This window comes from Hyaena hyaena, unplaced genomic scaffold (assembly GCF_003009895.1).
Source record: "Hyaena hyaena isolate Hyena2069 unplaced genomic scaffold, ASM300989v1 scaffold_362, whole genome shotgun sequence".
Classification (NCBI taxonomy): domain Eukaryota; kingdom Metazoa; phylum Chordata; class Mammalia; order Carnivora; family Hyaenidae; genus Hyaena; species Hyaena hyaena.
In genome coordinates, this window is record NW_024080998.1 from 1,422,596 (window position 1) to 1,440,149 (window position 17,554).

The following is a 17,554-nucleotide window of genomic DNA, read 5'->3' on the forward strand; positions in this document are numbered from 1 at the left end:
CTTATACTTGTGTTTTGAAATAGGATCTCAGTGCACCTAAAAGGCTTTAATTGTTTTCATCCCCTTCTTCCTCATATAGTGGTGATTGAAAAAACATCACCTCCTGTGCCTGTGGAAGTCGCTCCTGAAGCTTCTACATCAAGTGCTAGCCAAGTGATTGCACCTACTCAAGTAACAGGTAGGTGTGGTGTTCATTCTGTTATGTAGCTGTGCAGGAGACATGGGTTTGAGCCTCCTTCTAAATGTAGTATCAAAATTCTATCAAATGTATGAAATTGCTCATGGCAGTGTTAGTCATAATAGCAAATATTTGGAAATCTAAATACTCTTCAAAAGAAGGAATGTTTAAATAAATTGCCATATACAGTAGACTATCCCATAGCTATTCATGTTTTTTATTATTTTTTCTTTCAGTTTATGTATTTTGTGAGTGGGAGAGGGGCAGAGAGAGAGGGAGAGAGAATCCCAAGCAGGCTCTGCACGGAAAGTGCAGAGCCTGGTGTGGGGCTCAGACTCGCAAACCACAAGATCATGACCTGAGCCAAAAGCAAGAGTCAAATGCTCAACTGACTAAGCCACCTGCGTGTCCCAGCTATTAATGTTTTTAATGAATATTTAATGTTAGGAGGAGATGCCTGTGACACAGTAAGAAATACAGAACACTGGGGGCGCCTGGGTGGCTTAGTCGGTTAAGCGTCCGACTTTCACTTAGGTCATGATCTCGCAGTTCGTGGGTTCGAGCCCCGCATCGGGCTTTGTGCTGAATGTCAGCTCAGAGCCTGGAGCCTGTTTCAGAGTCTGTGTTTCCCTCTCTCTCTGACCCTCCCCTGCTCACGCTGTCTCTCTCTCTCTCTCTCTCTCTCTCTCCTAGAAATAAAAATATTAAAAAAAAAAAATACAGAACACTGTATGATTCCATCTCTATTTTTTAAATGTTTATGAATCCAGAAAAAGAGACAAAAAGCACATCAAAGTCCTCAACCATCACCAGTTACTAGGATGGTGGATAATCTTTGTTCTTCTGAATATTTTTATATATTTTCAAAATTCTTTATAATAACTTGAATCATTAGTAAACATTATAAAACTTTATAATAATGTGAAACAGATCAACAGCATATAAGTTAATACCTTTAATGTAGAGCGAGCTTTTATAAATCAGCAATAAAAATACTAATAAAGGGGAAATAATATCAGATAATTTATAGAAAAAACATTACCAAGAAACATATAATAGGGAATGTCAACTAGTAATCAAATAAATGCAAATTAAAATAGTGATCAAAATAGCATTTAAGTTTTACTAGAGTAAAATTGCAGTCAAACACATGGCTGAAAGAAATGTAAACTGGTTTAACTCTTCTGGAAAGCACAAACTGGCAAACATATAGGAGATTCTTTTTTTTTTTTTTTTTTTTTTTCAAATAGTTTATTGTCAGATTGGTTTCCTAGGAGATTCTTAAATACAGAGAACAAACTGAGGGTTGCTGGTGGGAAAGTGGGTGAGGGGGGATGAGCCCTGGTGTTATATGTAAGTGATGAATCACTGAATTCTAGTGAAACCATTACTGCACTATATGTTAAGTAGCTTGGATTTAAAAATTTTTTGAAAAGAATTTTAAAATTGTTCAGGATTTTTGACCCAGTAACCCTATGTTTGTGAGGTTAATAATGGCCCCAAGAACTGAGACAATGATTTATATAAATGGATACTTAGCACCAGGTATAATAGAGAAAAAGTGGGAAAAATCTAAACATTTAATTATAAGGAAATAGATAATTATGTTATATCTATACACTGGGACATTATACTGCCATCAAATATAGTATTTTTGAAGAATTTTTATTAAAATCTAGCAGAAAATGGTCACCATACTGTTAAACACAAAATGAAGTGTATAAAAATGTAGGAATGAATAGCATTATGCCAGTTTTATAAAAAAGACTTACATATTGAGAAAATGCTGGAAGAAAAGATGCCAGATGTTAGCAGTGGTTATTTTTATAGTAGGATCCAAGAGGTTTGGGGTGTTGTAGCATATTTTCTACTTTCCATATACTCTGTAGTAGACAGGTATTTTTATATAGTCTGAAAAAAGATCGCTAAAATGCATCATACCAACGTAAGGTCAGGATGAGGTTGGCAGGGTCTAAAAGAAGCTAATAGAAGAGTGTGCAGCCTTTCTGAAAATATTCCTTCCTCAGAAACATGACATGCATAGTTTTTCAAATAAAAATTGTGCTTGGTATGTTAATTAGATGAATTATAGTGAGGATTTCACAGTGCATGTGTATATAAAGACATCAAGTTATAACCTTAAATATGTATATAGGTTTTATGTTAAAAACCACAGTACTATTATATAAATTATATAAAATACATACAATTTTTTATATTAAGAAGAACTTTGGTCCATTTTATCAAAAACGTGAATGGAAGTTCTCTTAGATATTTGAATTGAAACCTCAGACTGGAAAGTGTTTTTATTTTTATTATTTTTTTAATGTTTTATTTATTTCTGAGAGAGAGAGAGAGACAACATGAGCAAGGGAGGGTCAGAGAAAGAGGGAGATACAGAATATGAAACAAATTCCAGGCACTGAGCTAGCTGTCAGTACAGAGCTCGACATGGGACTCTAACCTATGAACTGTGCGATCCTGACCTGAGCTGAAGTTGGATGCTTAACCGACTGAGCCGTCCAGGTGCCCCTGGAAAGTGTTTTTAAAAAGCACCTTTGGGGACACCTGGGTAGCTCAGTCAGTTAAGCGACTGACTTTGGTTCATGTCATGATCTCATGGTTCATAGGTTCTAGTCCCCATGTCAGGTTCTGTGCTGAGCTGTCAGCCTGCTTCATATTCTGTATCTCCTCTCTCTCCCACTCACACTCTGTCTCTCTCTTGCTCTCAAAAATGAAAAAGGATTAAAAAAATTTTTTTAAGCACCTTTGGGGGCACCTGGGTGACTCAGTCGGTTAAGCGTCTGATTTCGGCTCAGGTCATGATCTGGTGGTTCATGAGTTCAACCCTGCCATTAGCACAGAGCCCTCTTTGGATCTTCCGTCTCCCTCTCTGCCCTTCTCCTACTAGCCTGGGCTCACTTCTCGCTTTCTCTCAAAACTAAACATTAAAATATTTGTTTAAAAAGAAAAAATTAAAAAAAAAAAATAAAAAGCACCTTTGTGTCCCAAGATGAAATGCACTTCACAGAGATGTGCAGTCACATCAGGGGCTGCCATGCGTTTTTACATAGTTTTAGGCACCTGCACCCAGAGCCACAGCCTTCTCCATTTACTGGATGCCAAGTACTTTTTGCTTTTACTCTTAATACTGAGTTAAATGATAGAGAAATATCAGCTCTTCTAACTACTTCTGGAGAGATAAAATAAAATGATAGTGGTTGCTTATTTTAATGGCCATGGCTAAAACAGTTACTCTCTATTATGAAGTCATTTATGTGTCTGCTCACTTTATGAAACACATCCATAAGAGGCTGCACCACGGCACATCTTGGTCAGCAGGGATCTTTTCTCTTTATTAATATTTCATAATCTTTTCTCATTATTATAAAGGAAAACTGCAGTGTGTCAATACAGTGAAAGATCAGTAGGCACAAACACTGTATTTCTCTATTTCTATTTTCCATTGTGAACATACAGTTTTGTGCCTTTTTAACAATGGCTGAGTTTGATGGATAGACTTTTTGCAAACTAGCTCTGTAGAGGTTAATTAAGCTTGGCTAGATAAATGTAGTTTCGTCATTTAAATGCAGCTGTGTGAGGACTAACAAATTGAAGTTTCTTAGCTTCAACTGAACTACAGAGCTGGTTGAAAAAAAAAATGAAAGTAGCTGTGCTTTATGAAGTTGTTAGAAGACAGCTTAATTTGAGTTTGGCAGAGATACAGGGCCAACATCTGCTATCACATGTTTGGAGCATGAATATTTCCTTCCAGGAAAAAAGTGATGTTAAAATTTTATGCAACATTTTTAGGTGTTCCTACTTCCTATAGTAGAACAATGTTTCTGGAACAGTCCATGGAGAGAATATTAGAGCCTTTGAATTAAAATGGCTTGCAACTTGATAGCTAGACTATAATCTGTAATCCACACTAGCACAAGAAGACTGTTTTATATCAGTTTTAATTTAAATCAAACTATAGATGTTCCCAATGGCTTGATATGAGAGCCAGACATAAAGATTGAGGGAGCAGCAGTCTGATCAGTTCTGTCAGGAACATTATACAATGGCTCTTTCTCCTAAAATGCAGAGGAGGTAAATCATGTTTGTCACTATTAGTTTGTCTCATAAGTTGAAGAAAGGAATAGAATAATACATAGGCGTCTAAAATAAATAAAATCAGCCCCACGTCGCTTCATGATGCTATCTTTGTGATCGTGAAATTGGAGGTAGCTTTTTCAGACTTCTTCAGACACACTTTGACATGTAATTTATAAAGTGAGCCGCATATTTGCAGGAAATAAGTGTGATATTTTCCACTCCTAACAGCTGATTTGGTAGCTTGCAACGTTACTGGCATACTGCTTCCAAATAAATTGTACATTTCAGCATATAAATTCTTGGTTTAACATAGTGTCTTAATAACTCAAGGGTAGGTTGGAAAATCAAACCTCTGGCAAATATTTACAAAGTGGAAACATCTGTTTCAATTGTTGTGGGACAGTTTATGCTCATTGGGGGACAGTTAGGAAGCCAGGGCATTTTTGTAAACCTTTCCATGAGCTAACATTTGATGCCTTCCTCCGACTCTTCCCAAACTTCCTCTGTGGGCCTTGCATACCAGCCAGAAATTATTCTTTTGACTTCCATGACTGCCCTGTGGAGACCTTTGTGATTATCATGGCCCAAATATTATAAAAACTATTGGCTCATCAGAGCTTTTCCAGAATGCAGAACTGACCCCTTTAAAAAACATTTGTCCCTAAAGTATATTACTGTTGTCATTATAGCTTCCGTAAACTATGTATGCTGATGGAAAATGATCTCCTTTTTTCATGTAAAATCATCATGCTTTAATATCTCCGGGCTTTATTTATTTATTTATTTATTTACGTATTTACTTGAGTAATCATATGATGAGGAAAAACATGAAAGATCATACTCATTTTCATATTTTGCCAAAAACCTTTCTTTTTCACTTAAAACAATAGAAGAAAGATACCAAACTCTTAAATCTACTTACTGTTGGCCTTGTTGGTGAGATAAAGAGAGTATTTGGTTTTCCCTTGCCTTTTGGTCATAGCTCTTTTTCCAAACTCTAAATAGAACTCTAGTGAAAGAAGCAGAATATGGTTCTTGACCTGGTGAAGGTAAAGTTGTTTCAGGGGCACATTCATTGGGGAAGGGTCAGATGGTCCTGAGGACCAGGGGGAGTGTGATGGGCATTAGGGAAGAGTCCACTGGGAAGAATCTCTTGGTGATCTCTCTGAGAAACCAAACAGGCTAAAGAAAGCAGGACATTTGCATTAACCTAGAGTACCCCAGAGACCAATAATTAGTGCTTCCTGAGTGAGGCTTTGCCATAATTCTTAGGCTTATGTCGACACAGTCTGCTCAAAGAAATGTATGTTTCAACATAAACTGCTTCATTCTGTGGGAAGGGGATCACATACCTACGTGTGAAGTGACCTCTTGGAAAAAGGAAAAGACCTGCCTTTTCTCTTCAAAAAACATGGAGAAATTAGACAAACTTTCCAGTTCTTTTTCAAGACTGCCTTTCGGTGTAGCAGTACATGCTAGAGAGTGAAAATCTATTAGGAAAGGAGGGGAAAGCACGGGAAGAGGTGGTTAGAAGACTTGTTCTCAAAGTTCTAAGGTGTTTAGAAGGTGTTGTGACTTTCTGTTTGGAAGGGTGGAGTCCTGCTTAGCAGATGGATGGAAGGGAGCTCTGAGGCCCACCTGATGAAAGTCGTGTTTAAATTAATCTCTTGTTTTAAAAAATGGGACAAACAAGGTAGACATCAAATATATTTTAGTACATGTCCCTCCACTCCTTTGATATATCTTTTAGTACCCTCTGGTGGTATCAGAGTAACATTTTCTTAGGTAAATTAGTGCCCTGCCAGCTGGGATCAACAGTATCAAGCTGTGTCTGTGTATAATTTATCTATGAGGTGATCAGCTAAAGATTCTCAAACATGCCTCATAAATATTTATCCTCATAGGTTTTTTTTTTTTTTATAATATTTTTTATTTATTTCTAGGAGAGAGAGAGAGACAGCGTGAGCAGGGGAGGGTCAGAGAGAGAGGGAGTCACAGACTCTGAAATTGGCTCCAGGCTCTGAGCTGGCAGTCAGCACAGAGCCCGACGCGGGGCTCGAACCCACGAACCGCGAGATCATGACCTAAGCGAAAGTCGGACGCTTAACCGACTAAGCCACCCAGGCGCCCCTATCCTCATAGGTTTTATTTTATTTTATTTTTAAATGTTTTTTATTTATTTCTAGGAGAGAGAGAGAGAGACAGCGTGAGCAGGGGAGGGTCAGAGAGAAAGGGAGTCACAGACTGAAACAGGCTCCAGGCTCTGAGCTGGCAGTTAGCACAGAGCCCGACGCAGGGCTCGAACCCATGAACCGCGAGATCATGACCTGAGCGAAAGTCGGATGCTTAACCGACTAAGCCACCCAGGCGCCCCTCATAGGTTTTATTTTAGATCCTACAGTAGAAGAAAGGCCATTACATTAACTTCATTTCCTAAGACTAAAGAGTATAATTCTTTTTTTGTTTTTTTCAATTTTTTAACATATATTTATTATTGAGAAACAGAGAGACAGAGCATGAGCAGGGGAGGGCAAGAGAGAGAGGGAGACACAGAATCCGAAGCAGGCTCCAGGCTCTGCACTGTCAGCATAGGGCCTGACATGGGGCTCAAACCCAGCAAACTGCGAGATCATGACCTGAGCTGAAGTCAGATGCTTAACCAACTGAGCCACCCAGGTGCCCCTAAAGAGTATAATTCTTATTAATTATATTAATTTCATTTCCTAAGACTAAAGCGTATAGTTCTTAAGTATTTCTCCTATTTTCAGAGCCGATGTCAGAAGAAACAGTTTAAATATGTTGGCAGACTGTGACATAGGAATGTATTGTATTTGAATTAAACATCACATATTTTTGATGATTTTTGTTCACACTTATAAAAATTCCATTCTCAAGCTGTGCTTGAAGAGTTACAGATATTTGGTTATCAACATATAGGTATATGTGGGCTTTGAGGCACTGACTTCTGCTAAAGCATTATATGAAAACCCTGGATTTATAGCCTCTGAACTTGTTCTGAATCCTTGTCCCTAATACATTAATTCATCTTCTAATTTTTCTTTTTGCAAATCTGATCAATATGTCTTTTCTGTTTTAAGAAAATGGCAAAGTAGACTCTAAAGGAAGATCAGTCATTATAAAGAAAATCAAGAAAAGTAAATACCAATAATTTTCAGAGAAGGCATCTACCTACAGTATGGAATAGATGGTTAGAGATCTGATTTTCACACTAACCTAGTAAAGAATTCCCATAATAGAGAAGAAAATTCTTACCTGAGTGTCTAAGATTATAACATGGAGAAGATTACCTTTTACTTTCAGATTTTTTGTGGCATAGAAAGGATAATTTTTTTCTAAAAATTTTTAAATGTTTATTCATTTTTGAGAGAGAGAGAGAGAGAAAGACAGAGCGCAAGTGGTAGAGGGGCAAAGAGGGAGAGAGACACAGAATCTAAAGCAGGCTTCAGGCTCTGAGCTGTCAGCATAGAGCCTGATATAGGGCTTGAACTTGTGAACTGCAAGATCATGCCCGGAGCTGAAGTCAGACGCTTAATTGACTGAGCCATCCAGGCACACCTAGAAAGGATAATTTTTTTTTTTTTTTTTTTTTTTAGGAAGACTTCTGATTATAAAAGTAATTCGACATGTCCATTGTAGAAATTTTGAAAAATTCAGAAAAACCTAGAGAAGAAAATACCAGTACCCATAATCATAACCTGAGCTTTCTTTCTTTCCTGTCTTCTTTTCTGTGTATTTTGCAACTTAGATCATATTCTATATTTGTAACCAATTATATATCTTTTATTTATTTATTTTTTAATGTTTTATTTATTTCTAGGAGAGAGAGAGACAGCGTGAGCAGGGGAGGGTCAGAGAGAGGCAGATACAGACTCTGAAATAGGCTTCAGGCTCTGAGCCGGCAGTCAGCACAGAGCCCGACGCGGGGCTCGAACCCACGAACCGCGAGATCATGACCTAAGCGAAAGTCGGACGCTTAACCGACTAAGCCACCCAGGCGCCCCCAATTATGTATCTTTTAGCAGATAAACATTTTCCTGCCCTGTTAATGATGATATAATTATGCTATATATCGTAATTCATTTTTTGTATACTGCCACTTCAGTTTAAGCAATCATGTTAGTTACCAGTGTTTTTAGTCTTCTGAGTTACTTTATTTTTTCTGGTAATTTTACATTATACGGACTAAACCAGTCTATTTTTCTGATAGTGAATTAGCATGTGTAGGCTCCCAAAAGGTATAAGTAGTTTGTAAATGCAGCATGGGCCATCCAAGTGGATACCACAGCTCTGTGTCACATACTTCCTTGTGAAGTCTAGGGACTTTCCAAGTGATTTGTGCCAGTTGTCTCAAAGTCCCAGCACAGTGAATAACACTTGATGTAAAATGAAGAATGTGGTTTGGGTTTCAGAAAGCAAGTACAGCCCTCCTTGAGGTCATTTCCATAGTGTTTGTTAAAGCTCTGTTGGTCACATCCTCCTGCAGAATGCATGGTAGGTTATCGGTGATGGTAGTATATCTGTTTCTCTTCTCGAACACAGACCCTTCCAACTAGGCCGTTGATGTAGCTCACTGGGCTTGAGGCCCTGGCTTCTCACACGGGGCTGCCTGGGCTCCTGGCAGCATGGATTTTAAGCCTTGTTTACTTTGTGAGAACAGTGAGATAATAGTCCAAGATAACACCGTTTTAACCTGCAGTTTCTTTGTTATATATTCTTAAATGACTTTGCAAGGAACATCACTTACAGTGTTGATAATAATGGCTAGTTTTTTTTTTTTTACACTTGAAAACGTATTTTGTTCATTTATTTCCAGTTCACTTTTAAATCTGTAAAAGAAAAAAATTCAGGAATTCTTCTCCCTTATTTCTTTTTAAAATTTTTACTATTTAAAAATTTTTTTAATTAAAATTAAATTAAAATTTAAAATTTTAACAGTTCTCTATATTACTCAGTGCTCCTCATGACAAGTGTATTCTTAATCATCTATTTCACCCATGCCCCCACTTCCCCTCTGGCAACCATCGGTTTATTCTCTGTAGTTAAGAGTGTTTCTTGGTTTGTCTTTGTTTTTCCCTTTGTTCATTTGTTTTCTTTTCTTAATTCCTCGTATGAGTGAAGTCATACTGTATTTGCCTTTCTTTGACTGACTTACTTTGCTTAGCATTATACCCTGTAGATCCATCCATGTCATTTCAAATGGCAAGGTTTCATTCTTTTTTATGGCTGAATAATATTCCATTGTATATGTACCAAATCATGTTTATCCATCCATCTATTGATGGACACTTGGGCTGCTTCCATAGTTTGGTTTTTGTAAATAATGCTGTAGTAAACATAGGGATACATGTATCTCTTTGAATTAGTGTTTTCATATTCTTTGGGTGAATACCCAGTAGTGGTATTACTAGATCATATGGTGATTCTGTTTTCAAATTTTTTGAGGAAACTCCTTACTGTTTTCTCCAGTGGCTACACCAGTTTGCAGATCCCACCAACAGTGCACAAGGGCTTCTTTTTCTCCACATCCTCACTAATACTTGCTGTTCATTGTGTTGTTGATGTTAACCAGTCTGACAGGTGTAAGGTGATATCTCATTGTGGTTTTGATTTGCACATCCCTGATGATAAGTGATGCTGAACATCTTTTCATGTGACTCTTGGCCATCTATAGGTCTTTGGAGAAATGTTTGTTCATGTTGTCTACCTATTTTTAATTGGATCATTTGGGTTGTTTTTGGTGTTGAGGTGTATAAGTGTTTTATCTATTTTTGGATACTAACTGCTTGTTGGGATATATAATTTACAAATATTTTCTCACATTCAGTTAGCTGTCTTTTAGTTTTATTGATTGTTTCCTTTGCTGTGCAGAAGCTTTTATTCTGATAACGTCCCAATAGTTTATTTTTGCTTTTATTTCCCTTAACTCAGGGGACATATCTAGAAACATGTTATTATGGCCAGTGTCAGAGCAATTACTACTTGTGCTCTCTTGTAGGATTTTTATGGTTTCAGGTGTCACTTTTAGGTCTTTAATGGCTTTTATTGAACATGTATAATATGCCAGGCATTGGGCCATGTGCATTATTTATCTTCTTTGAACCTGATATTCAAGTTGGTATTCTGATTATTCCCATATATTTCACCTGCAGGAAAGTGAGGCATAGAATGTTAGAGTAACTTGCCCAAGCTTGGAAAGGGCAGCAAGATTTGTGTTCTCACAGTCTATAAGCCTGGGCTTCTATCAGCTAGACTGCCCCACCCCTACAGTGCCATGATACCTCCTTACAAAGGTCATTGAAAATAGACAATGTAGGGGCGCCTGGGTGGCTCAGTCGGTTAAGCAGCTGACTTCAGCTTAGGTCGTGATCTAACGGTTTGTGGGTTCGAGCCCCGCATTGAGTTCTGTGCTGGTAGCTCAGAGCCTGGAGCCTGTTTCAGATTCTGTGTCTCCCTCTCTCTGCCCCTTCCCCTGTTCATGTTCTCTCTGTCTCTGTCATAAAAGTAAATAAACTATAAAAAAAAGAAAAAAATGAAAATAGATGATGTAAGGGGTGTAATTCCTCTCAGAAGGCCACTTTTGAACATTCAAGCAATGAAGGCTCTTTTACGTCCTTTGGTAAGTACACTCATTTTAATAGCCTTTGCCCAGCATAGGCTCCTGCTACACTGTCTCTACCACAGTGTGTACCATGTGGAATGGGGACCTAGGGCCAGTCTTCTCAGGCCTTACAGAAGAAGTAGGTCTCAAGCATGAGTCAGTAAATGGAGTACAAGGGCAGAATTTAGCAGAGAAGATTGGGAAGAAGATTCTACTTTATCAGTATAAGTATACTGATGTTGAAATTGGCAAATTAAGAGTCAGTTACACCCAGAAGTTTTGCTTTGATTAGGAGTGGTAGATTTTTCTTGAGAACTAATGAGAAATTTTGGAAGAGGTGGACATAGTTGTGAGAAATTGAATTTGGCCTGCTAATGAATAAAGAGTTACTGTATATTTCTTACCAGGAGAACTCACATGTTGGCTCAAAGTCCATCATGTCAAATGAACTGGAGTGGATAGAAACTCCTTGTGGGCCATCTTAGAAGTTGAAAAGATTTGATTATCTTAAAATTTCCTAGGTGGCTTTTTAAAAATTATTATTATTTAATAGTTATGTGTTTTTGAAGGAGAGAGAGACAAAGTGCAAGCGTGGGAGGGGCAGAGAGAAAGACACTGAATCCGAAGCAGGATCCAGGCTCCGCACTGTCACCACAGAGCCCGACACAGGTTTCGAACTCAGGAGCTGTGACCTGAGCTGAAGTTAGACATTTAACTAACTGAGTCCCCCAGGCCCCCCCCCCCCCCCCCCCGCACCAAGGTGGCCTTTTTCTGACTTGCTACCCACTCCAGTTCATGTTGGAGGTTTCATTAGGAATTATTGATGATCGTGGGTGTGACTGAGCAATTATGAAGTAATCAAATGAATTTATACTTGATTTTAGAAGTCACCATACTTTTTTTTATTGAAGTAAAGTTGACACAATGTTGCATTACATTCAAGTGTATAAGCTAGTTTTTCAGCAAGTCTGTTTTGCTGTGTTCATCACAAGTGTAGCTACGATCTGTCAGCACGTGACACTATTACAGTATTATGGACCAGATGCCCTGTGGTGTGCCTTTGATCCCAGTGATGGAAGCATTCCGTAATGAAAGCCTGTACCTCATATTCCCCTTCACCCATTTGGCCCATCCTCCCCCCTTTCTGGCAACCATCAGTTTGTTCTCTGTATTTATAGGTCTATTTCTGTTTTGTTTTGTTTTTTTTTATTTCTTTGCTCATTTGTTTAAGACTCCATATATGAGTGAAATCATGTGGTATTTGTCTTTCTCTGACTTATTTCACTTAGCATAATACCCTCTAGGTCCATCCACATTGTCACAAATAACAAGATCTCATTCTTGTTTATGGCCGAGTAATAGTCTACTCTGTGTGTGTGTGTGTGTGTGTGTGTGTGTGTCTGTGTGTGTCTGTGTGTGCGTCTGTGTGTCTGTGTACTCATTCATCTATCAGTGGACACTTGGGTTGCTGGGTTGCTTCATCTTGGCTATTGTAAATAATGCTGCAAGAAACATATGGATGAGTGTATCTTTCTGAGTGTTTTTATTTATTTCCTTTGGATAAATGAGAAGTGACCTGTGTCTTCTAACTGCATACCTGTCAACAAGCTAATCAGGAAATACACAGGAATGGTGTGCAAGTAGCAGAGAAATCTTTGTTGATATCTGTTGTTTTCTCTCTTATTTATTTTTAAGAAATCAATGAATGTACTGTGAACCCTGACATCTGTGGCGCGGGACACTGCATTAACCTACCTGTGAGGTACACGTGTATCTGCTACGATGGCTACAAGTTCAGTGAGCAACAGAGGAAATGTGTTGGTAAGAGACACGTTTGATAGATGAAGTTTTTAAATATCAAATATTCCCACATTAACATTTTCTGTGTAATTATTGTGGGAAATGTTACTGTGTTTCATTTTTAAAAATTTCTGTCCCTGAGCTAAGAGAGCTGAAAAAGAGGTTTGTTTATCTCCTGAGATGCTCTTATGTCCTGGTTCAGTGCTACCTCCATTTCCAAATGTAATACAATTAGATAAAAGTGGGAAAAAAGGTAAAATAATTTTTAATGATTTCTAGGTATAATAATATAATATATAATATATAAGAGAATAGGAATAGCTACCTACAAGCATGTATTTAGCAAAACCAAAACAATATTAATATATACTACAATAAAGAATTATAATTGTATAAAATATGTAATTGCATAAGATGTGATTTCTAAAAGCAATTTCTAAACTGAAAATCAGTAGACTAACACAAAGCCATTAATGAATTCACAAGCACAGGCTCTCAAACGTGATTCTTTGGAAAAAAATGTACCTCAAAAAGAGGTATAATGGCATTATGGAAATCATTTCAGTGCATTAGCACTAGATTTAATTGCTCTCTTTTTTAGAAGAGGGAAATTCAGCACTAAGAGTTATAAGACAAATATAAAGCAACAAAGACATACACCCAATTAATATGATTTTGCTATGCTTCATGTCCATAAGATGTGTGACTTAACATTATGTGGCTTTTTATATATACGTGGGGTGGGTTGAGGGGCGTATCTACCGGTTCCATACCATGGCTATTTCTCTTGAATTTGCATACATTGTATGTATTATGTTTGGAACCGTAGAATATAAAGTTGAAAAGGGCATTTGAGATGATCGATTCCAGCTTCGCCCACGCGCACAGTGAGAGAGTCTCTTTCACAGTGTTTCCGGCACTCTCTGTGGAGCTGGCCTGGGGGTGACACACAAATTGCAGTGCTTAGATGATTCCATGTATCAGAAGAGTCCTTCTGTGTTGACCTAAATATGTCTCTCACAAAACCAATGTGAAGGCTGTAGTTGTAGCTTTTGAAACGGTACACCATACGGGTATTCCCTGTTCCTAGTAACCATCCTTCAGGTATCTGAGGCATATGATCATGCCCCCCTTTACCGTTCTCCTTAGTTATAAGGATGTGGTGCACAGGGAATAGTGTGCTGGTAATTTATGAACAGGGAGACTGAGAATTTCATGCTACACGACACTGATGTTTTTATCTGTATTTTTGTTAACAGATATTGATGAATGCACTCAGGCCCAACAGCTCTGCTCCCAGGGACGCTGTGAAAACACCGAGGGCAGTTTCTTGTGTATTTGCCCAGCAGGATTTATGGCCAGTGAGGAGGGTCCTAACTGCATAGGTAATGGCCATGTTCTTCCTGATGCATAAATTCCCAGACCTGGGTTGTTAGCTCCCTTAAGATCCCATCAATCTTACTGCATATTCTGGCAACCCAGAATTTATTACTGAACACCTTTTATGACATAGTCATCTGCTAGATACTGGAGGATATAAATACGGAATTTTTTTTCCTCCAACGCTATTGAACGAAGAGTGTCAAGTATGTGCAGAGACCTGAGACATTAAATGTTTTGGGGTCCCACATAAATCAAAACCACTCGATTTCGAAACATGTCAACAAATCGAAGGAATGGTGGTAGGAATCGGTTATTTTATTCCTGACTTCAGACTGACCCGGGAGATGGGAGAGGTTTGAGACTCTATTTTGAGAAATAAAACTCAACCACGTTTTCTGCTTTGTAGATGTTGATGAGTGCCTGAGGCCAGATGTGTGTGGGGAAGGGCACTGCGTCAATACCGTGGGGGCCTTCCGGTGTGAATACTGCGACAGCGGGTACCGCATGACCCGGGGCGGCCGTTGCGAGGGTGAGTCTGTGCTACCTCGAAGTGTGGAGCACACGTGATCCTGAAGCACAGGGCTGGGTCCACACCCGGGACTGGTGGGCACGTAGCTTGGTCGTGACTTTCTTCCGCCAGCTGTGCCGGACATCAGCTCATCCAGGCTCTTCCTGCCTTCCAGAGTCCCGGCCTCTTGGCCTCGCTTCAGTGACTTTGGCTTGCTTTCTGTCTTCACTCTCCTTGTCCACTTCAGCATCTGCCTCCCCTGGTAGTTGGAGTGAATCACTTGAGAACAATTCATTGCCGAGTATTGTAGCGTAAGTCCAGACTTAATTACGGTGTCTGGATCATTCATCTGGGAACATGGTACGGGTTTACCTGCTGTTGATTTTTAGTTTCCACCCTTTTTGCCCTGTTCCATTCCTTTCTCTGAACTTCTCTGTCTTACATGTATTTTGGGATTTGGTTACAAACCCCTGCTGCACAGAAGCCCCATGTCACTAATGCCAGGTCGCTTTCCAACTGTGCTAGATAAAATTTCTTTATTGCTGACCACGGCAATGAGTTTGCTAGTATTATATTCAAAAAAAAAAAAAAAAAAGTTCTGAGAAGCTTTTAGAGTATGTGCAGAATGATTAACCATTTACTCTTTCTGCTCATTTATGTCCCAATTATACAGGTTTTTTTGAAACCACCATGGTACTTTTTAAACAATTATTTCCATGAAGAAATATGTTACACTTCTGCTTAAATGTTACCATGGATATGTGCCCGGGGAGGAACAGGGGTCTCTGAGCTCATTTCGGAGGGGCCAGGCTTTGTCGATGGACTGGTTCTTTGGGGCTCTTTGCCTGCAGCTGCCTGAGGATCAGCCTATTTTCTAATACAGCTGGACTTCCAGACCAAGGCAGGGGATGGACAAGTTGGGGCAGGCTGCCCTCAGCTGTCCCTGGCTCCTCTGCATTGGTTTTCTCCACGGATATAATGACCCGGGCCTGGAGGGAGAGCCAATTAGATGTGTTTTGGCAGCCTGCACCTGCGTCTTCCTCCCCCCTCCCTGCCCCTTGCATTCTGATCTGGAAAGGCGCAGGAGCATTTTACATTCCTGAATCCCTGACCAACTAGGGTTATGGCAGCACCATAAGGTCTCTCCCCTGGCAGCCGAGGGGAAGTGTCCCCACCCTCCTTTCACAGGGGACCCTCTCTCTGCCCTGGAGAGGCAGGGTGGCCATGGGAGGGGGCAGGGTCGTGGCGTTGGCTCCTGACTCCCACACTTAGTCACTGTCTGGCTTGGTGCCAGGGACTTGGCCCCCTTGAAACCTGTGAAATGGGAGCCGCAAAGTTAACTTTCAGGCCTGTCATGAGAATAAATGCGTGTCGTGGTATCTTGTGTGGTGCCTGTCACCCTGTTAGTTCTCAAGAACCATTCGTCTCCGGAAACCTCCCCCTTTCCTGATTACTTTGTTTCTGCCTGGACCTTCTCAGTACATCGGTAGCTTTGGGAATGTTTTTAAAGAAATGGGGTAGTTGACCTGATGAGCCTTCATGTGCAGAACAACACTCCCCAAAAAAGTCAGATGCTGACTCTAAATTTTTTATGTTTATTTTTGAGAGAGAGAGAGAGAGAGAGAGAGAGAGAGAGAGAATGCACACATGTGTGAGTGGGGCAGAGAGAGAGGGAGACACAGAATCCAAAGCAGGCTCCAGGCTCCGAGCTGTCAGCACAGAGCCCGATGTGGGGCTTGAACCCATGGTCCCTGAGATCATGACCTGAGCCGAAGTCGGACACTTAACTAGCTGAAGTCACATGCTGATTTGTAAGCTCTACTTATAGTTTCAGGAAGGGAAGATGAGACATTTCAGTAGTAACTATGGCGTGAGGATGCAAAGTGTGAAGGAGTAGAGATTTGAAAATTCTGTATGTAAACGGGAAAGCCAGTGGAGACTATGCAGTAATATTCGGTGTATGGAAATCGTTTCACAGAAATACTACCAGGGTGCCCCAAGTAAATAATACATAATTCTATCCCCATGAAATGGCTTGAAAAGAAGAAGAAGGAGCCAAATGACATGGCTGTTTTCTAATTTCGTCATGGACCAGAACCAAAGGTCCCCAGGCTTCTGGCTCACCAAAGATTTTCTCAGCTGCCACTAACAGAGTTGCTTTCAAACAGCGCCCATCTCCAAGGAGCCTATTGTAGTTCACAGACATTATCTCATGCAGCCTCACATTGTCCTGTGGAGGTATTACCAGGCAGGTAGTCCCGAATTTATAGACCAGGGAATGAGCAGACAGAGGTGAGAGCGGCTGGAAATGCAGAAATGTTGTCTCGTCATGCTCAGCAATGCACCTTATTTATTGGGCCAGCCTTCCTCAAAACCTTCTCTGGCTTAACAGTTCTATTTAAAAAAATAGTAGTTCTATTTAAAAAAAAATTCCTTCCAGAGAAGAATGTAATGCTGTTTGGAAAATGAAACTGGCAAGCATCATCTTTCTGTAGAACACGAAGTCCTAGAACATCTGACCTTGAACACACACACACACACACACCATTGTGTATCATTGTCTGTTGGCAAGGATTTTTCACTGATAGGGAAAAAAAATTACCACACTGACTTGGTGCTTACTCTATTAATATCATCTTCAACTTTTTTATGTTGAGCATCTTTTTTACTTGAAGCATCTTTTCACACTTGCCTGGTGATAATGAGAGAGAAATTCTGAGAATTTCCCAGAATGAATGAATGTATCCATTATATAGTTCTTTTACTTTTTACGAATGTCCTGAAAATTTTCTTTATATCTCACATATGATCGGCGGTCCTGTATGCATCTTCTATTGGAATACTTAGACAGTAAATACACTTGCCTGAATTTAGACTCCAACCCCAGAAAAAAATGATGATTTCAAATGGGGCTGGTACCCAAGGTGTTCCCACTCATGTTAAATGCCTGAGCCATTTCCTATAT

The 17,554-nt window shown here is 39.5% G+C and overlaps 1 protein-coding gene across 8 annotated transcripts in view; it reads left to right on the forward strand.

Annotated features, from left to right (window-relative positions):
• Positions 1-17,554, forward strand: part of LTBP1 (latent transforming growth factor beta binding protein 1) — a 399,760-nt gene that overhangs the window by 276,344 nt on the left and 105,862 nt on the right. For all 8 annotated transcript variants that reach the window (XM_039250305.1, XM_039250307.1, XM_039250308.1 and 5 more), the window contains 4 exons: positions 80-178; positions 12,594-12,719; positions 13,958-14,083; positions 14,488-14,610. In XM_039250305.1, the coding sequence (XP_039106236.1) occupies positions 80-178; positions 12,594-12,719; positions 13,958-14,083; positions 14,488-14,610 (474 nt within the window). The remainder of the gene's footprint in view (positions 1-79; positions 179-12,593; positions 12,720-13,957; positions 14,084-14,487; positions 14,611-17,554) is intronic.